At 38.9% G+C, this 22,110-nt stretch overlaps 1 protein-coding gene across 1 annotated transcript; it reads right to left on the bottom strand.

The window, feature by feature from the left end:
• On the bottom strand, positions 1 to 3,103 carry LOC140830747 (uncharacterized). The gene is made up of 4 exons (XM_073194215.1): positions 2,887 to 3,103; positions 2,673 to 2,795; positions 601 to 703; positions 1 to 492 (listed from the first exon to the last, which is right to left on the bottom strand). The coding sequence occupies exons 1-4, from the start codon at positions 2,979 to 2,981 to the stop codon at positions 244 to 246; spliced, it is 570 nt and encodes a 189-aa protein (XP_073050316.1). The 5' UTR covers positions 2,982 to 3,103; the 3' UTR covers positions 1 to 243.
• Between the last annotated feature and the right edge of the window lie 19,007 nt (positions 3,104 to 22,110).

The following is a 22,110-nucleotide window of genomic DNA, read 5'->3' as shown; positions in this document are numbered from 1 at the left end:
GAGATTCAAATGCATCCATGACCACTGAAGGAAACTTCAATACAAATGTTGGGATAATATCCCTTGAATACACAACAAGCCAATTCCAAATACATCCGCTGCTAGTGTACTCTTTTATTAATCATCTAAGAAATCTTGATCCGTTCAAAATGTGATGCGGCCAGAGCCACTGGGAATAAATCTTAACAAAATTCAGCTCCAATAACAAGCATTTAAGCTTACTTATGTTTTGATAAAGTCACCTCATGAGCCAATAAACCCTCCTCTTCTGTCCTGGAACTCAGCTGCCCTTTCCTGTTTCAGTTTCTGCAAGATTTCTCGTGTGGCAGAATCATAAAATCGATCATGAACAAACTTCCTTTCCTCAGCCTGTATCTCCTTGATAGCACTCGAATATGGATTTGGAGGTGGGCTCCTTCCTTGAATCCGAGCAATTTGTTTCAGCCGAGCAAATGCCTTCCTTTTGGCTTTTCTTTCATTTCGATATTCCATCTACCCACAAAGAAACCACGATTCAGAGGATGAACAAATGGGATTTCATTTTCAAGTTTGACTACTTTATTTATGACAATAAATGAGAGTAGGTGACAGAGAACAAACATCGGCAACGGCTATAGCATCCTCATCACTAATTCCATGATCCTTAAACTCAAGCACCCTCCAAGCAAATACACGGGCAGCTGGTGGATCAAAACCAGATATCCTGTTCACGTGCAAGAATCAGTGATTCATATTCACTATCCTGAAAAATGGACATACACTTCTCTCAACTGTCTCTTCAAACAGAAGTCTGACATGCAGAACTAAAACCTTTTCTTCCTTATGAAATGGCACAGTTTGATTCCATAAAGCACATATTTCACCTAGGGGTTTCATTTTCCTTTTGTATATATTTTATTTTGATCTTTGGTCCTGTCAATGATAAAAAAAGAAGGAAACAAGAAATATCTTCATGTACGACGTCTTTGGAAAACAACAAGTGAATCCATTCAATCACTGAAAAAGGTCTTTGAATAACAAATATGTCATCAAATATGAATATAAACACAAAATATAACAAATGCCATTTTTGTATTTAACATATCAACTTCAAAATCTTTCATGTGTTAAGCCACTGACCAGGCAACTGTAATTCAATCCATCATCGGCCAAAGAATAATCATGCATGCACAACAATGGATACTTGGAGTATAATTATTTGTTCACTTATTTGATTTTTATGTGACATAGATATATCTTGTTGTATAATATGAAAAAAATATCATAATATCGTAACACAAAAAATGTGTGAAGTACATAAAATAAAACTTCCTGAATTTCAATGTGTGAAAGTGAAAAACTCTCACTCTCACGAAGATTAAGATTTAATGTGACATTATGTTATTCATCTCTCAATTAACAAAAAAAATAATAAAAAACATATCCCAATAACATCACCAAAAAAGGCAAAAATAGTGAGTTCGTTAGTTAAACTCAAGACTGAGTCATATATACCTTCAGCATCTTCTCCACAAAATTGTCACAAACCATTCTTTCCTCAAGAGTTATTTTTTTCCTCCAATACTCAAGACACCACAACACACACAATACACCAATGTACATACATACTTATGTACAAAATCACAATCACTTTGCTTCTCAGCTTATCTCGTACACTGCATGTTAGGTATTTTCGACCTCTAAAATTGATTAATTGAATCATACTTTATAACTAGTATTATCAAATAAATATAGAAATGCCCAATTAGACCTCTGAATGTATTTTTCCTTAATAGAGAAGCTCAGAGTTCCTGAACTATGCTTCTAAATATATATTGAAAAATTCAATCTTTTATCAGCACTAGAGGCAGCGGATTAAGAAGTTGGATGTGCAGAAGTAGCCACAGGTTCATCGACAAACATATGTTGTGTGCATATGTTCTTTATATCAAACCTCATTCATTAATCTGAAGGAAATTATCATTATTAATTACAAAAATATCTCAGGTGGTGTTAGCTTCGAAAAATCAGTGTGATGTAAAATTACACAAAACACACATCTGATGTTAGCAGTTTCCTCAAGTGATAAACAAGAGTCTTCTTCTTGCCATCATAAATAATCACGCATCGACAAAAAAGGAAAAGAAATTCGATACATCCAGATCTATATGTATCGTGTTCCACAACATGTTTTGTTTTCGGCCTATTTGTTTCACCTTTGTGGGTATATATAAAAGGGACTATTAGGCATCATGACATGGATCGAACAATATGAGAAAATATGGATCTGTGATTAGGTGGAAAAAAAGAGTTAAATTGCTTAACATATTCAAGGAAACATTATTTAATCATGTTAAAAATTAATGCAAGAAATAACTAATATGATGGTGATTGTCATCAGGCAATAGTACCTGCAATCGGCTTAATCTGGACATAAGCTAAAAGGTTTTAATGGCTATAAATTTGAAGAAAATCTATAAACTCACAGTAGAAACACAATCTTACAATCCAATGAGCAGCAATATTAATCCTCAAATCACACATGATATCAAAATTAAAACATCTTCTGTGTATAACCAAGAATCAACCTATTCCTTTTCTTTTAGCCATCTTCCATAAAATACCCTAAAAAATTTACAAGATGAACATCTCAGACGGAAAAGATGGAGAGAAAAAAGGATCTAGCAAAATACCCGATCGCCCCCTCATGCTTAGAATCGGGATACTTTTGAAAAAACTTATTCACATAAACATCCTCGGGTAAACTTATGGACTTCAGCTTTTTCTCCGCTCGAGGAAACGTCGCAGGCGGTGCTCTACAAAATATCACGAAAACACAAATCAAAAATAAAAAATGTGAATCAATTTCTTCATAAAATTGAAGTAAAAGAAGAAAAATCGACGTACTTTTCCATGGCTTTAAGCCACATGGGCTCAGCTCTGGCTAACCCTTTGACGAGTTTCCTAGTTTTTGCAAGCAAATCTCCTTTCATATATGACATTGTTGAAAGTGTTGCAGCTTCTATTTCCAACAAGAAATGTATCAAAAATGAGAAACAGGGCGAGGCTCGGATAGAGTCGATACGGTGTCGTATTTTTTATGGTTCCCAGTAAGGAAGATTGGTGGAACTGAACGGAAGACGATACCTGGATAACACTTTTGGGCCGATAAACAAACGGGCCTTTATTTATATGGTTGATGAAACAAACGGGCCTTTATTTATATGGCTGATGAATTCGTACTGTCCAACCAAATACCCATCATTTATGGAGGTTATCCAGGCCCGTGTTGATTTTTCTTAGTTTATATGTGGATGCTTAAAAAATAAAGTTGTATTCGGATGTATAGATTTGAATTCAATGAATTTTAATTATATTTTTATTATTAACATTGAAACAATAGATGAAATATTAAATCCAGTTTACTTATTTGCACATTAATCATAAAAAGTAGATTGAATTTTAAATGCCTTCATTATTTTTGAATTTGAAATCCGTCATAATTAATATGAAATCCTATATATACATGGAAGGACTGAATTTAAAGTTTATGATATTACTTATCCAAAACTACAAAAATATATTTAAATATATTTGAAATACATCAATCCAAACCTTACTTAAGGATTTTTAATTGGAATTGTTTTGAAATTAAAAATGATATTTAGAAATCTAATTCTTGTTTAGAGAAAAATTGATTTAAATTTGGGATTTTAAATATGTGAAATGTCGATTTAAATCTTGTTTTTGTCGAATAAATTATATTAATGTAACTATGTTTTGACAATAGATTTTAGCAATTATCGTCAAAATCGTGTAATTAATTGACTAATTTTATTGTTAATTATGTAAACCGTCGCTAATTCTTAACACGACGGTTCAGGAAAACCGTCGCTTTCTATAAATTTTTTTTAAAAAAAATTATTTTATAATATAAATTAAAAAAATTAGCCGTTTTTTAAATTATTTGTACACATTTTATAAATAATCACCTCTACTCATCTACAAATCTGAAATTAAATATTTTCAACACTTAATTGACATGCGATATAAAATATAGTACGTAATCTAAACAAGATAAAACAATAAGATTCAAAATATGAAATCTTGAGTTAGATACCTCAAAAACGGGAAGGCGTGGTCGTCGGAGAAGACACAAACACGGTAGTATAGAAAGAAGCGAGAGAAGAAATCGTAGTGAAAAAATGGGCAAGAAGCTGTCAATTATAAAGACATGTAGCGACGGTTTTGGACAAAAACTTCACTAATAGCGACGGTCTATATAGCGACAGATTTAATGAGTTGTCGCTATTTAGCGACAGTTGAAATAACCGTCGCCGATTTATTAGCGACAGTTAATAAAATGGTTGCTAATTTAGCGACAGTGTTGTAATATATCTGTCGCAACATTTGGCAACAGTCGTGATAAACAAAACCGTCGCCGATCCAAAATAGCGACGACTAATAAAATTTGTTGCTAATTTGACGACGGCTAAAAACAATTGTTGCTAATAGCGACGGTTATTAAAAGGAGTCGCTATTTTGCTTTTAACGACGGTACTGTAATATCTGTCGCAAAAATTGGCAACGGTCGTGATAAAATAAAACCGTCGCCAAACTATATAACAACGGTTAATAAATCTGTCGCTAGTTTAGCGACGGCAAAAAGTTGCTAATAGCGACGGTTATTTAAATCAGTCGCTATTGTGTTTGTAGCGACGGTTTAAGTTAAAACCGTCGCAAATGGCGGCAGTTTAACTTAAAACCGTCGCCATTGTTTAATCAAAAACTGTCGCCAATTGTAAGCGTTTCCATTCCATTTCACACATGCGATAAATTTCTCTCTTTTAACGATTTTAGTTTTTTTAAGTTTTTAGCGTTTCATTTCTTAGAAAGAGTGTTGGTATATATCATGAATTTTGTTAGCTGCAGGTCATTTTCCACCTGATTTTTTTGCATGTGCACAGTGCTCTGACGTCTTCTACGATCAATTTGTAAGTTTTTTTTTTATAAATTTATACATAGTTTAATTTATTTTTATGGCATGTTATTTAAAAATTAATAAATATATTACATGTTTAAATTTTTATTAAAAATATTATATAAATTGTCAACATTAAAATTAATAAATTTGTCTAATTATGTTTTTGAAATTTAATTTTTTTAATTTTAATTAATTGGTAAATGATAGCGATTAAGTAAAATACATCTTATTTATTATTTTGTAGGATAAAATGGATAACGATAGAAATTGGATGTATCGTCATTTGGAGAATATATTTCTAACGACTGAATATTGTGATGGTGTAGAGTCGTTTGTAACATTTGCACTTAGTCATCCTGGGTATTTATTATTGGAAATATACGTTGTATTTGCAAACGAAAAAAAAATGTCAGAACAAAATATATTTAGATGAAGATACCGTCAAGGTACATCTCGGTCGTTATGGATTTTGTACCGGATCACTATAATTGTTTTTTTTCATGAAAAAGAATACATTAATCCGTCATATCCTAATCTTAATATGGAAGCTCCTTGTAAGGACCGTGTATCGTATTATCGTAAATCTTATATGATTATCGATAATTCATGAATTTGATGTGAGATTATACATTTGATGTATATTACGACAATGGAATTGAGAAATGAATATTGTATATGAATTGATGTTGTACGAATTTGATTTGAGAGGCCGGACGCCAATATAATACAAAAACTAAAAATTTGTACAGAACATGTGGCGCCCGGGCGGTAGAAAATGACCGCCCGAGCGCCAAGGAAGAAAGGGCTAGTGTTCTCGGACAGAACACTCCGCGCCCGAGCGGTAAATTTTGACCGCCCGAGCGCGGCAGAAATGTTTCTCGGAGGCAGAATGTCTCGCGCTCGGGCGCGAGAATTCTACCGCCCGAGCGCGAGAGCGGTGCATTGATAAGAACGAGCTTTTGTCTTCGTTTTTTTCATTTTCTTCCTCAGTAACTTCGAGATACACGAGAGAAATTTTATTTCTTTCTTACAAATCGACTTTGAAACGCCGTCTAAACGCAAAACAAATTATATATTTGTAATCTGCGCGTTGAGGGCTTCAGACTGAGGTAATTTTCTTCTGATTTCAGCAGCTTGAAATATTAAAGTGCTGGAATAGCTTATATTTGAAGTTGAATTTCTGATATGTAGTAAAATAACCGACAATAAACGTATATTCGAAGTCGGAATTAAATTATGATATGATTTTGATATGAATTTTTGAAGTTTCAAATGATATTTGAAACTCATATTAATGATTTTGGAGTATGTTATTGATTGAAATGAGAATGTAATTGATGTAGATAAAGCGTTATATCAATATCTTCAGGCTACATCAATTAGAAACGAAGAATTGAGGTATGTTGCGACCGGGTAACATACGACAGGTATCTGTATTATATGATATATGTCGGTTTGATTGGATTGATTGGATTGGAATACGTGTCTATGTGAATATTTGATGATTTGATGTGGCATACATGACATTGAGATTTGAGTATCGATGTACAAAATAAATGTTTTGTTAACACACATCATTTTATGCATACATCGATACATGACATGCACGTTGAGATATGATCCTTGGATACCCTGATATGATTGGATTGGATTCCGGGGTTTGTGAACACAATCGCTATGCCGGTATTATATGACCCGTAAAGCATAGACAATTGTGGCCCCATATGATTGGATATGAGATGTGGGATTGATGGCGCTTCGTCGACGCTATCATATGTGTATTCCCATATCGGCCGGTGTGCCAGCTCGAGCATTGATTTGATTTGATAGCGATTCGATTGATTCTGACATGTGCTCAGTGGATGAGCATCTGACCTGATACCTCCACGACATACATGCATTGCATACCATATATCATTGTTTAGATACTTGTGGTATATATTGTGGTTGTTCCATACGGAGCTTTGCTCACCCCCAAGGGGGGCTGTTGTTGTCTTTGTGTGTGGACAATGGCAGGTACTCCAGGATATCAGGAGACCGGAGAGGGTACTTCTGGTGGGAGCCACAGCTTGGGCTGAGGTTTTATGTTTATGTCTGATTCCCAGTATATATGTATATGTATCTATATACCGGGGCATGTCTCGAGAATATGAGATGTTTGTATGCGATTGATTACGTGTGGGCGTGTTTATGATTTGAATTTAGATACCATTTTTAGTTTTTAAATATCAGAAGAGATATTTTGGGCTCATTGTAAAGAAATTTTAAACCCGTTTTCCGCTGTGATTAATTAAACCCTAATCAGATTGCATTGTAATAACGATTAGGAGTTAAGGGCCCCACACTAGATGGTATCAGAGCATAGCTGGGAATGCTCTGTTGAGTCTTGTGTACACTTGAATAGGCACAAATGAATTGTGCGTATCTGTTTGACTTATTTGTATTACTTGCTCTTATGTGATTTGAATTGAGTAAGTATCTGATGAGATTGATGATATGAGATAATGATATGAGACGATGAGATTATGAATTGATATGAAATTGTGATATTCATCTTTTGATTTGTAGATAGATCACACAAATGAAACTGCGAGTAGCAGTACTGAGAGGATTGTTGGGCAATTTGAAGGATTGTCCATGGATGTTGTGATGGCTCGATTCCAGGATTTGAAACCACCGAGGTTCTTTGGCACTGAGAATGCTGAACGAGCTGAGGCCTGGTTGAAGGACATCGAGCACTTGTTTAATATTGTTGAGTATTCCAAAGCTCGGAGACTGAAACTTGCTTTATATCAGTTGAAGGACCGAGCTAAATCTTGGTGGGAAGCCGCTGAGATTGGATTGAAAGAGGCCGGGACTGAAGTCACATGGGATGTCTTCAAGGCCCAGTTTTTGGAGCAGTATTCTCCTCCTTCGTATTATACTGCTCAGGAGAATGAATTCAATAACCTGCAGCAGGGAACGATGTCTGTTGCAGAGTATGCTTCTAAATTTTCTACTTTGCTGAAGTATGCACCTCACTTAGCTGGGAATGCGAGGGCAAAATATAACAGGTTTGTAAATGGTTTACATCCTGTTTTATATACATATGTTGTTTCTGGATTGCCTACCAGCTACGCAGAGACAGTTGAACGAGCCAAGGCAGCCGAGGCTGGACTTAGGCGGGGAGGTCCACAGTATACTCCTCCACCACCGGTGTCAGCTCAGCAGCCTACTTTGCGACCGAGGGGTAAGAAGTTCAAGAAGACTGGCTCTGCTTCTTCGTCTTCTTCTATGTGCCTATTTGATGATTTGATGTGGCATACTATCGAGCAGTGTCGAGGTATGTTTGGTACTTGTTATCAATGTGGGCAGGAAGGCCATTTCTCTCGAGTATATCCGAACAGGGGTACGACTTCTGCTCAACCCCAGCCAGGATTTAGAGGTGGCCCTAGTATGACGAGACCTGCTGTTCCTGTTCCATCTTTTCAGCAGTCGAGTGTCCCACGATATCGAGGACCGGGTGGTCAGAGTGCCCAAGTTCCTCCTCAAGTGAGAGTGTATGCCATGACTGAGGATCAGGCGAGAGAAGCTCCTGGAGGTGTGATTGCAGGTATTTGCACGCTTTGCGATTATCCTGCACGTGTTTTATTTGATACATGAGCATCTCATTCATTCATATCTAATGCATTTGTTGCATCTCACGATATTGAGTGTACCCCGTTGTATGATACTTTGTCGATAGCCACGCCAGTAGGGAAGATTATTTTGTCTGAGAAAGTTGTGCATAATTGAGTATTGATATATGAGGATAATGTGGTATTTCTGAATCTGATTGTCCTCCCTATGCACGACTTTGATTGTATTGTTGGCATGGATATCTTGATGACGAATCGAGCTACTGTTGATTGTTGTCATGGAGTGGTTCGATTTCGACCGATTGATGGACCCAAGTGGAATTTTTATGGCAAGGGTTCCCAAGCCAAAATTCCATTGGTATCTTCCTTGGAGATGTCTCGATTGTTGACTAGCGGAGATGAGGGTCATCTTATCTACACTATTGATATGTCGAAGAAGGAGTCTTCCTTGTCTGAGATTCCTGTTGCGAAAGAGTTTCCAGATGTGTTTCCCGATGAGATTCCTGATTTTCCTCCTCATCGAGAAGTTGAGTTTAGTATTGATCTTGTGCCGGGGACTGCACCTATATCTAAAGCTCCCTATCGCATGGCACCATTGGAATTGAAAGAATTGAAAGAACAATTACAGGATCTTCTCGATAAGGGATATATTCGACCGAGTGTATCACCTTGGGGAGCTCCAGTTTTATTTGTTCGAAAGAAAGATGGTACGATGCGAATGTGTATCGACTATAGGCAACTGAATCGGGCTACTGTGAAAAATAAGTACCCACTTCCGCGTATTGATGATTTGTTTGATCAGCTTCAGGGTACTTCTGTTTACTCGAAGATTGATCTTCGTTCTGGGTATCATCAAGTACGAGTTCGAGACGAAGATGTGCCCAAAACTGCTTTTCGTACGAGGTATGGCCACTATGAATTCCTGGTTATGCCTTTTGGTCTTACGAATGCTCCTGCTATTTTTATGGATTTAATGAATCGGGTCTTTCGAGATTATCTAGACCGATTCGTTATTGTGTTTATTGATGATATTCTTGTGTATTCGAAATCGAAGAAGGAGCATGCTGAACATCTGAGACTGGTACTTCAAACTCTTCATACTAGTCATTTATATGCCAAGTTGTCCAAATGTGAATTCTGGATGGACAAAGTGGTATTTCTGGGCCACGTCATTTCGAGACATGGCATATCTGTTGATCCTACGAAGGTCGAAGCTGTATTGAATTGGCCAAGACCTACAAATGTTCCTGAGGTCCGTAGCTTCATGGGTTTGGCTGGATATTATCGTCGTTTTATTGAAGGATTTTCGAAGATAGCTAAACCTATTACTCAACTGACACAGAAGAATCAGAGATTCATTTGGTCAGATGAATGTGAAGCTAGCTTTCTTGAATTGAAGACGAGATTAACCACAGCACCTGTGCTTACTATTCCCTCAGGTACCGGAGGATTTGTGGTTTGTACAGATGCGTCTAGTAAAGGTTTGGGCTATGTTCTGATGCAACATGGCAAGGTGGTTGCTTATGCGTCTCGTCAACTGAAATCTCATGAAACACGTTATCCTTTTCATGATCTCGAATTGGCTGCCATTGTGTTAGCTTTGAAAATTTGGCGCCATTACTTGTACGGAGAAAAGTTTGTTATCTATTCGGACCATAAAAGTCTGAAGTATCTCTTTTCTCAATCTGATTTGAATATGAGGCAACGCAGGTGGATGGATCTCTTGAAGGATTTTGATTGTGAGATTCAATATCACCCTGGATCGGTGAATGTTACTGCGGATGCCCTGAGCCGTAAAGTTCATGATTCTGTTCTAGCTTCTGTTTGTGTCGCCAAGGTACGTGAGGATATTTGTACTTCTGGTTGGACTTTTCACTCGAATTGGAATTCTGTCACTGTTTCAGCATTGCAAATTGAGCCGAATTTGATATCGAAGATTCGAAAGGCCCAATGAAGCGATGCTCAGATCCAAAAGTCGAAAGAACTTGTATCTGCAGGACATCAGTCTGGATTTCAAATTTCTTCTGATGGTTCTTTACGACTTAATGGTTGGCTGGTAGTTCCTGATGATTCTGATTTGAGATCTGCCCTTCTTCGAGAAGCACATTGTAGCAAATATAGTATTCACCCTGGAGGTCGGAAGATGTATTTGACATTGAGACCTCAATTTTGGTGGAAACGTATGAAGAAGGACATTGCTGAGTTTATTTCTAAATGTCTTGTCTGCCAGCAAGTGAAAGCCGAGAGAATGAAACCGGGAGGATTGCTCCATAGTCTTGAAATCCCGAAATGGAATTGGGAACATATTGCTATGGATTTCGTGACTCATTTACCTCGTTCGCCCAAGGGCTGTGATGCTATTTGGGTGATTATTGATCGGCTTTCAAAATCTGCACATTTTGTTCCGTATGAACGGACTTATCCTTATAAGAGAATGGCCCGTTTATACATTGAGAATGTTGTGAGACTGCATGGTGTGCCAGTCTCGATTGTATCTGATCGGGATCCCAGGTTTGCTTCTAAATTCTGGGGTAGTTTCCAGGAAGTGATGGGTACGCGTTTGGCTATGAGTACTGCTTATCATCCTCAAACTGATGGCCAGACTGAGCGTACGATTCAGACTATAGAGGATATGTTACGTGCGATTGTGATGGACTTTAGAATGGGATGGCAAGATGCCTTACCATTGGTTGAATTTTCTTATAATAATAGCTTTCAGACGAGTATCGGTATGGCACCGTTTGAAGCTCTATATGGGAGACGATGTAGATCACCGTTATTCTGGGATGAGATTGGTGAGAGACAATTGACTGGACCTGAAATGATACAGGAAATGAACGATAAGGTTCAGTGTTGGAACTTTTCAAGTTCGCAATCTTGATTTTGATGTTAACAAAACTTGTTATTGTGTTTCTAACATATTTACTCAAGTGTGAAGTTGCAAACACAAGAAGCAAACCGAAACTGAATTCTGCACAAACTGAATTTCTGGCGAGCTTCTGTATTTTGAAGATATATCTCAGCTGGATGATCCAAACTACAATCCGCCAATTGGACTTATTAGAAAACTCAATTTCGAACAAGTTGTATTTCACGTCAGTTGGGCAAAATCGGATGTTATCATGGCCTAACTGATCGCTGAACTACCGAACTGATCACACGAAAACAGCAATCAGTTGGGTTTGAGCAGCTGCGGTATTTTGGTCATATCTCTCAGCTCAGTTATCGAAACGAAGCGATTCAGTATGCGTTGGAAAGACAAGACAAAGATCTACAAATCATTAATAGAAGTCAAAGTCTGAATCGAAGCTTAAGATGCTGCTAAATGGCGATGAAACTACTGGTTCTGCACAAACTGAAATCAGCTGGGCTGATTTCAGCACACCTGCTGAAACTGAACTGACCTGCTGAAACTGAACTGAACCAGCTGAACTGACCAACTGAACCAGACTAACTGAAAGACCAGTTGAGTTGACCAGAGTTGACCAGTTGACCAGAGTTGACCAGTCGGAAAAATGCCCAGTAAGCTGAATTTGATCGTTGCACTTCCCGAAACAGTACAGAAACTTTCCAACGGTTATATTCTTGTGTCTAACGTATATATAATTGTTGGGGCTTATAAATACAACATCTTGAAGATCAAACAAGAGCTTTTGAAGGAGATTAAAAGCATGGGCACTTAGCATGAAGAAATCAGCTAGTTGAGAGCACAAGCCCTTGTGTGAGGATACTGAGATGTACACTGTAATGATAAATTCCTCACACACATTCACTCACACTTATACAAGAGAGTTGAGCTTCAAAGATTAGTTGAGTGAGTCTTGCACAAAGACAATAAACTTGTGTATGTAGTCTTTGCATATGAGACATTAAACAATATGCTGATTGTGAGGTGCTGCCTACAATCTTGAGTGCTAGGAGTTCAGTTTTAGGCAGTGGGTAAGCCCTAGCTGAATGGGTTTGTACAATGAGTTGTATAAATCAAAGTCTTCTAGTGGATCCTTCCCAAGGGGAAGAAGGGGTGACGTAGGAGTGTTTGAAATCTCCGAACATCCATAAACAAATTCGTGTCTATTTCTTTATTGCATTTACTTATCATTTCATAGTTTTAAAGATGCATTGTTGAAGCATTTTATGTGTTCTTCAAATACCAAAATATTGTACACCAAGTGTTTGATAAAATGCTTCAACTGAATATTTTAACTCATTCAACGTGCATATATTTTAAATGGTTTACAAATTATTTATTCGGTTTCTACGAAGGATTATTTCGAGTATTTTCCGCTTGGTTTGAACACCAAACTCGATTTAATTCATCGGTGTTCAATATTTCAAGAACCGAGCTATTTTAGCTCAACGATTACCCCCATAATCGATCCTATCATTCAGTTAATTCGACAGCGGATGAAAGCTGCTCAGGATCGTCAAACGAGTTATGCGAATAAACGAAGACGACCCTTGGAATTCCAGAAAGGTGACAGAGTGTTTTTGAAGATATCTCCCTTTAGAGGCACTGTTCGATTCGACATGCGAGGGAAGTTATCTCCTCGTTATGTTGGTCCATACGAGATTCTGGATCGAGTTGGTGATCTTGCGTATCGATTGGCATTGCCACCAGCTTATCTGCCATTCACGATGTGTTTCATGTTTCCATGTTGAGGAAATATGAACCGGATCCATCACATATACTTGCACCTGATGAGGTTGAACTGAATTCTTCTCTTTCCTATGTTGAACAACCTGTTCGCATTATGGATCGAAAGGAAAAGATATTGAGAAACAAATCGATTCCTCTGGTACGAGTGCAATGGACACGACATGGTGTTGAAGAATCGACATGGGAATTGGAGAGCAAGATGCGAGATTCGTATCCGCATTTGTTTGATTCTATGACATCTGTTCCATTGTATTCGATGTATTTTGATCCTTTTACTGATTTTAGTTTTGATATGTACTATAACTGGTGACATATGTATGTTTACCGATGTTATGTATATAGAGATGTTTGAGATTTCGAGGACGAAATCTTTTAAGAGGGGGAGAAATGTAAGGACCGTGTATCGTATTATCGTAAATCTTATATGATTATCGATAATTCATGAATTTGATGTGAGATTATACATTTGATGTATATTACGACAATGGAATTGAGAAATGAATATTGTATATGAATTGATGTTGTACGAATTTGATTTGAGAGGCCGGACGCCAATATAATACAAAAACTAAAAATTTGTACAGAACATGTGGCGCCCGGGCGGTAGAAAATGACCGCCCGAGCGCCAAGGAAGAAAGGGCTAGTGTTCTCGGACAGAACACTCCGCGCCCGAGCGGTAAATTTTGACCGCCCGAGCGCGGCAGAAATGTTTCTCGGAGGCAGAATGTCTCGCGCTCGGGCGCGAGAATTCTACCGCCCGAGCGCGAGAGCGGTGCATTGATAAGAACGAGCTTTTGTCTTCGTTTTTTTCATTTTCTTCCTCAGTAACTTCGAGATACACGAGAGAAATTTTATTTCTTTCTTACAAATCGACTTTGAAACGCCGTCTAAACGCAAAACAAATTATATATTTGTAATCTGCGCGTTGAGGGCTTCAGACTGAGGTAATTTTCTTCTGATTTCAGCAGCTTGAAATATTAAAGTGCTGGAATAGCTTATATTTGAAGTTGAATTTCTGATATGTAGTAAAATAACCGACAATAAACGTATATTCGAAGTCGGAATTAAATTATGATATGATTTTGATATGAATTTTTGAAGTTTCAAATGATATTTGAAACTCATATTAATGATTTTGGAGTATGTTATTGATTGAAATGAGAATGTAATTGATGTAGATAAAGCGTTATATCAATATCTTCAGGCTACATCAATTAGAAACGAAGAATTGAGGTATGTTGCGACCGGGTAACATACGACAGGTATCTGTATTATATGATATATGTCGGTTTGATTGGATTGATTGGATTGGAATACGTGTCTATGTGAATATTTGATGATTTGATGTGGCATACATGACATTGAGATTTGAGTATCGATGTACAAAATAAATGTTTTGTTAACACACATCATTTTATGCATACATCGATACATGACATGCACGTTGAGATATGATCCTTGGATACCCTGATATGATTGGATTGGATTCCGGGGTTTGTGAACACAATCGCTATGCCGGTATTATATGACCCGTAAAGCATAGACAATTGTGGCCCCATATGATTGGATATGAGATGTGGGATTGATGGCGCTTCGTCGACGCTATCATATGTGTATTCCCATATCGGCCGGTGTGCCAGCTCGAGCATTGATTTGATTTGATAGCGATTCGATTGATTCTGACATGTGCTCAGTGGATGAGCATATGAGATGTTTGTATGCGATTGATTACGTGTGGGCGTGTTTATGATTTGAATTTAGATACCATTTTTAGTTTTTAAATATCAGAAGAGATATTTTGGGCTCATTGTAAAGAAATTTTAAACCCGTTTTCCGCTGTGATTAATTAAACCCTAATCAGATTGCATTGTAATAACGATTAGGAGTTAAGGGCCCCACACTCCTTCGTCATCTTCGTTTCGTGTTGCACCACCAATTGCTCAAACTACATTTCCGGATTTTTTTTTGATACTATTGAAGAAAATGTTAACTTTGAGGAAAACCCTGAAAATGAAAATGAGAATTTTGGTAAAAAAATCCTACAATAAATACCGTTCCCGAAGTTCATGAAAGTCCAAACAGTTATATTAAATCATTGTATAAATGTACTAATTCAGCCGAGAAAGAATTTGGGATGGAAATCTACACGGTCATTCTGTGTTGTCTGTGCTCGCTCGGTTACTGAAGATGAAAAACATGAACACAACATGTCTGAGCGCAATTACAATGACATGTGTCAACTCATGTCAGAGACGTTATGTCCTTCTGATAACTACGTCCCTGAGAGTTTTTACGCGACCAAGAAAATTATCAAAGATCTAGGGCTTCCGGTTGAAAAGATTGATGCGTGCACGAATAATTGTATGATATAATGGGGTGTCGATGATGTTTTAACAGAGTGTAAGATATGTGAACATCCTCGGTAAAAACGTAGTAGAAGTCGATCTCAAAATCCTGAGAAGAAAGGAATTCAATATAAGTTGATGTATTATTTTCCGATCACTCCACGTTTGCAAAGGTTGTATGCTTCGAAAGCTACAACATCACATATGCGTTGGAATAATGATCACTATTTTGACGGTGACACTATGACACACCCTTCTGATTGTGCATCGTGGCGTCATTTTGACGCTTTGCATCCCTCTTTTTAATCAGAAATTCGAAATGTTAGATTAGGATTATGTCACAACCTCAGTCACAGACCACACACCACACGATATATTCCGAAGGTTTTGGTTTATAAACGACACACACACGATTGATTCAAACCAAAGGATTAAGATTCTTTTTCTTATTTATTTAAGTTGTTTTGTTAGGATTTGGTATTTAGGATCGGATTTATTATCTCTTCATCTTTAGGATATGGTTGTCGGTTATCTTTTTAGGGTTTTGGTGAGCTAGGACTCTTGTATATATGCATTCAACGTTGAATAAAAGGCATCAATATTTTTTCAGCGTAACAATTATCCAGAGATCGTGAGGTTCTCTCCCTCAAGCCTCTTTCTTATTCACAATCGACAAGGAATGAAGTTTAATAAACTAACGTGGAATCTGGATTCCACGGTTTCGTCTAGCACGAGACCTATTACACGATCCGTCACACAGGGACACGACAAAGTGGTATCAGAGCAGGGTGTAATGGGTGATTCGGCCATCTCGAAACAACTGGATGCATTCATGAAAATGTACATAGAGGACAAGAAGGCACAAGACCTGATTCAACAAGGTTTTCGAGAACAATTAGAAGAGTTATCCCTTTCCTTGGCGGCTGCTCGAACAGAATCCCTTCAGAATAATGAGATAGACAGCAACGCGAGGGGCTCAAGCGACTCTCGACGCGGCGGGACCGATAAAGGAGAAAATTTCTTCGGAGGGCAGCGTTATACTTCTCTTCCACGACCGAGTAGGGATCGCAGCGTTCCACTTGGAGGGAGATGCGCAATTATGGTTCTTGAAGGTAGAAGAGAAAAGCCCCAACATGACGTGGAATGACTTCAAGGAGCAATGTCACTTAAGTTTCGGGCCAATCTTGCGCTGCACTAAATTGGGAGAACTGTCTAAATTAAGGAAGACGAGTTCCGTAGAAGATTATCAGAAGAGATTCGAACACTTAATGGCAAGGACAACCAATCTATTACAACATCAGCTGGTGGAACTTTTATTAGCGGACTTCATGAGGGTATTGCAGCAGAGGTCCTCATCCATCTACCTCTGGACTTACCACGGGCCATGCGCCTCACATGGTTATATGACGTGCGCTCAGGAGCGCGATCAGCCCATACCCCGACCTCTAACCGACGGAATACTGTCCAACAATCAACAGGGCCGTTCATCCGACGTTTAAATCGCTCCAAGATGGAAGAAAGAAAGGCGAAGAGATTGTGTTATAATTGCGATGAATTATATCTACCCGTGCATCGCTGTAAGAGGTTGTTCTGGATAGAAACAGTGGACGATGCAACACAGAGAGGTGACCAAACAACCCCTATGGAGGAAGAAGAACCCGCGGTTTCAATACACGCCTTTACAGGAACACATGGGGCACAAAACATGCAAATCAAAGGGTTGATCTCACACAATTCACTCCTTGTCTTAATTGATTCGGGCAGCACGCATTGCTTTCTGGATAAATCATTGGCTCAATCCTTGGGGCTCTCCATGGAAACCAAAGCTAATCTTCAGGTCTTAGTGGCGAATGGGCGACGAATCCCATGTACGGGAGTTTGTCATAACGTGGTTCTACGATTGGGTGAAAATAAATCTTGCATCGACTTCGTTATTATTCCTCTGGGAGGTTTTGGGGCGATTCTAGGGGTCAATTGGCTCCAACTTTTGGGACCCATTCAATGGGATTTCGCCAAACTGTGTATGGGTTTTGTGTCCCATGGGCAGACAGTTATTCTACAAGGAAACATCAAGAATCACTTTAGCTCAAGTGGTCATCTCGCACACATGCAAGTACAGAAGGAAATGGATCACGACCTCCACGGCGGGACAAGTCCTATTGTTATCCGCCTGTATCGATATGCACATTCGCAGAAGGATGAAATTGAAAGGCAATGTACCGAAATGTTATCCAAGGGGTTTATTCGCCACAATATATCTCCTTTCTCCTCGCCCGTCATCCTAGTTCCTAAAGCATATAAAACTTGGAGGTTTTGTGTGGATTACCGTGCTCTAAACGCCAAAACAGTCAAAGACAAGTTTCCTATACCTATCGAGGAACTATTGGACGAACTATTTGGCGCGTCCTTCTTTACAAAATTTGATTTACGCGCAGGGTATCACCAAATTCGCATGGATCCTGGAAGCACTCCCTTGACAGCATTTCGAACACACCATGGGCACTACGAATTCTTGGTTATGCCCTTCGGTCTCATCAACGCGCCCGCCACATTTCAAGCTCTGATGAACTTTTTTTTCTAGGCGTATCTACGGAAATTTGTTCTCGTGTTTTTTGACGACATCTTGATTTATAGTCCTACATGGGAGAGTCATTTACATCTGTGATCTCACAGTCCGGGGCTAAGGTTGATATGTCTAAAAATAGAGGCCATAGCCGAATGGCCACATCCATACTCTCCAACAGCTTTACGTGGATTCCTCGGTTTTACGGGATATTATCGTCGTTTTGTCAAGGATTACGGATTGATTGCGGCACCGCTGACCTCTCTGCTTCGGAAAAATTCCTTCAAGTGGTCCTCGGAGTCCACAACAGCCTTTGAAAAACTAAAAACGGCCCTCACTACAACCCCGGTTCTCACCCTTCCGAGTTTTTCAAAACTTTTTGTTGTGGAATGTGATGCTTCAGACTCCGGGATTGGGGCAGTACTTCACCAAGACGAATGCCCGATAGCTTTTTTCAGTCATGCATTTGCTCAACACCACAAAAACTACCGGCCTACGAGAAGGAGCTAATGGGTTTAACAAGGGCAATACGGCATTGGCGCTCATATTTTTGGGGCCAACCTTTTGTCGTTCGCACCGACCACTATAGTCTCAAATATCTTCTAGAACAACGGATTGCAACACCATCCCAACAACGCTGGCTTTGCAAGTTATTGGGGTTTGATTTCACCATCGAATACAAGTCGGGTTGTTCTAATATCGTAGCAGACGCCTTATCAGGACTGGAATCGTCTACGGTGTGCACCACCGCTGTCTCCATTCCATCTTGGGATTTTCTAGGTGATATTAAAACCGAACATGCACAATCAGAAGAAATACAGCAACTCATTAAAGAGAATGTAGGCGCTGCCCCGCATGCAAATTGGGCTTATGTTGAAGGACTTTTACTTTATAAATCACGGATATTTTTGCCCAAAACTTCACCGTTAATCTCTCGAATTATTGGGGCCATACACAATCCGTTCCACGAAGGTTATCAAAAGACATTACAGAGGATGAATTGCGACTTCTATTGGACAGGAATGCGACAACACGTGAAGGAGTTTGTGACCATTTGCTTGGTTTGCCAGCGGAATAAAGTTGAGCACCTTCAACCAGCGGGACTCCTACAACCTCTACCAATCCCTCACCATATCTGGGCGGATATCTCGATGGACTTTGTGGAGGGTCTCCCCCTTCGCATGGGAAAAGCGTGATCCTCGTTGTGGTAGAACGTTTCTCAAAGTACGCTCATTTTATTGCTATTGTCCACCCTTATATTGCTGTATCGGTGGCCCGCATATTTTTTGACTATGTATTTAAACTACATGGCCAACACGAGTCCATTGTCAGCGATCGAGATGTGACGTTCACGAGTTCATTTTGGAAATAGTTGTTTCGTTTGCAAGGGACCAAACTTTTTTTCAGTTCATCATACCACCCTCAATCGGATGGAAAAACAGAGGCGGTTAATCGAGTTTTGGAGATGTGTTTACGTTGCTTTACAAGCGACTACCCGAAGAAGTGGGGGGAATGGCTAGCCTGGGATGAATACTGCTACAACACAAGCTTCCATTCTTCCTTGCGGGCCACCCCGTTTGAGGTCATTTATGGGAGGCAGAAACCTAGTCTCTTATCTTATTGTCAAGGGGTAGCTCGACTCGAAGCTGTGGACCATGCACTAGTATCTCGTGACAGGGTCCTTCGGGATGTCGGAGAACGACTTCTGCATGCACAAAATCGGATGAAGGTGCAATATGACAACAATCACCGCGAATTACATTTCAATGTCAATGATATGGTCTTGTTAAAGCTCCAACCGTATCGCCATGTAAGTCTATCGGCCAAAGCAAATCAGAAGTTATCCCCTCGATTCTATGGGCCTTTTAAGGTGTTAGAGAGAATTGGTTCAGTGTCCTATAAACTTGAACTACCACATTCAGCCAAAATGCATCTCGTCTTCCACATCTCATTCTTAAAAACATTTCGGGGAGCAGAAGCATGCGAGGCAACGCCCCCGGCTCTTCCCTCAGGGGAGCAGCTACTTGCACCCCAAGCCATACTCGACCAGTGAGTTCACAGAGGAAGAACATAATTGTTAATTCATTGGCAAGGCTTATCTCTAGCAGAAGCTTCGTGGGAAGATGTGGCATTATTCACATAGCGTTTCCCAACTTTTGTGTTTGCGGACAAACACTAATCTCAGGGGGTGGGTGATGTCAGGACCACAGTCATAGACCACGCACCACACGATAGTCCGAAGGTTCTGGTTTATAAACGACACACGCACGGTCGATTCAAACCAAAGGATTAAGATTCTTTTTCTTATTTATTTAAGTTTTTTTGTTAGGATTTGGTATTTAGGATCAGATTTATTATCTCTTCATCTTTAGGATATGGTTGTTGGTTATCTTTTTAGGGTTTTGGTGAGCTAGGACTCTTGTGTATTTATATGCATTCAACGTTGAATAAAAGGCATCAATATTTTTTCAGCGTAACAATTATTCAGAGATCGTGAGGTTCTCTCTCTCGAGCCTCTTTCTTATTCAAAATTGGTCGACAAGGTAGGAAGTCTAATAAACTAACGTGGAATCTGGATTCCACGGTTTCGTCTAGCACGAGACCTTTTACACGATCCGTCACACAGGGACACGATAGATTATCAACAGATGGATTTCAACCATTTGGACAAAGTGGCCAGCAGTATTCGTCATGTCTATCATTGTTACTCCATACAATTTACCACCTTGGATGTGTATGAAAGACGAATACATATTCTTGTCTGTAATTGCACTTGGACCGAGTAACCCAAAAGACAAACTGGACGTATTCCTTCAGCCGTTAATTGTCGAGCTTCAATCTTTGTGGTGTAATAGTGTTCTCAAATACGACATTCACGCCCAACAAAATTTTAATATGCGGGTTGCTTTGATGTGGGGGATAAGCTATTTCCCCTCATACGCAATGTTTTCTGGTTGGAGCACTACCGGAAAACAAGCATGTCCCCACTGCATGTCTGATTCAGACGCTTTTACTTTGCCATATAGTGGCAGGAAATCATGGTTCGACAATCATCGAAAATTTCTACCTGAAGATCACCCATTGTGTCGTAATAGGACAATGTTTCTAAGAGGTAGACAACTGTTACAGTTGGCCCTTATCACTAAACATGGGGATGAATTACTCAATGAGTTGGAAGAATTTGGTTTTAGACCTTCGTATGAGATTGGCTATGACACAATCAATAAAGAAATTTGTAATCTGACGAGATGTGGTTGGAGAAGACGGAATATTTTTTGGGAGCTTCTATATTGGAGTACGAACCTTATAAGACATAACTTGGATGTCATGCATATTGAGAAAAATGTCTTCGACAATGCTTTAATACGGTTTGTAGTATACAAGGACGTACGAAAAATAATGTCAAATCACGAGCTAATCTTGTTCAGATGTGTATCAGAACTGAGTTGCATTCATCTACAACAGACGAAAAATATTCGAAAGCAAATTACACACTTGACAAGCATGCCCGACAAGTACTTTTTAGATGGCTCGAAGAAGTTAGATTCTCTGATGAGTATGTTTCTAAAATGACGCGTTGTATAGACATGAACAAGTTGTGGATGTTTGGTATGAAGAATCATGATTGTCATGTATTCATGCAGCGACTAATTCCTGTAGTATTCAAAGAGTTGTTACCACGAGATGTTTGGGAGGCTCTTACCGAGTTGAGTATATTCTTTGCAGACTTAACGTCGCGGAATGTTTAACCAAGTAATATGATGCATTTAACTGAACAAATTCCCATCATAATGTGCAAGTTAGAAAATATTTTTCCCCCAAGTTTCGACTCGATGAACATCATAATGTGCAATTTAGAAAATATTTTTCCCCCAAGTTTTTTCGACTCGATGAAGCATTTTTCATACACTTACCATATGAAGCACAGATCATGGATCCTCTACAATTTAGGTGAATGTATCCAT

The sequence above is a fragment of the Primulina eburnea genome, chromosome 4 (assembly GCF_022965805.1).
Source record: "Primulina eburnea isolate SZY01 chromosome 4, ASM2296580v1, whole genome shotgun sequence".
Taxonomy (NCBI): Eukaryota; Viridiplantae; Streptophyta; class Magnoliopsida; order Lamiales; family Gesneriaceae; genus Primulina; species Primulina eburnea.
This window is presented reverse-complemented; position numbering and strand designations above follow the sequence as displayed.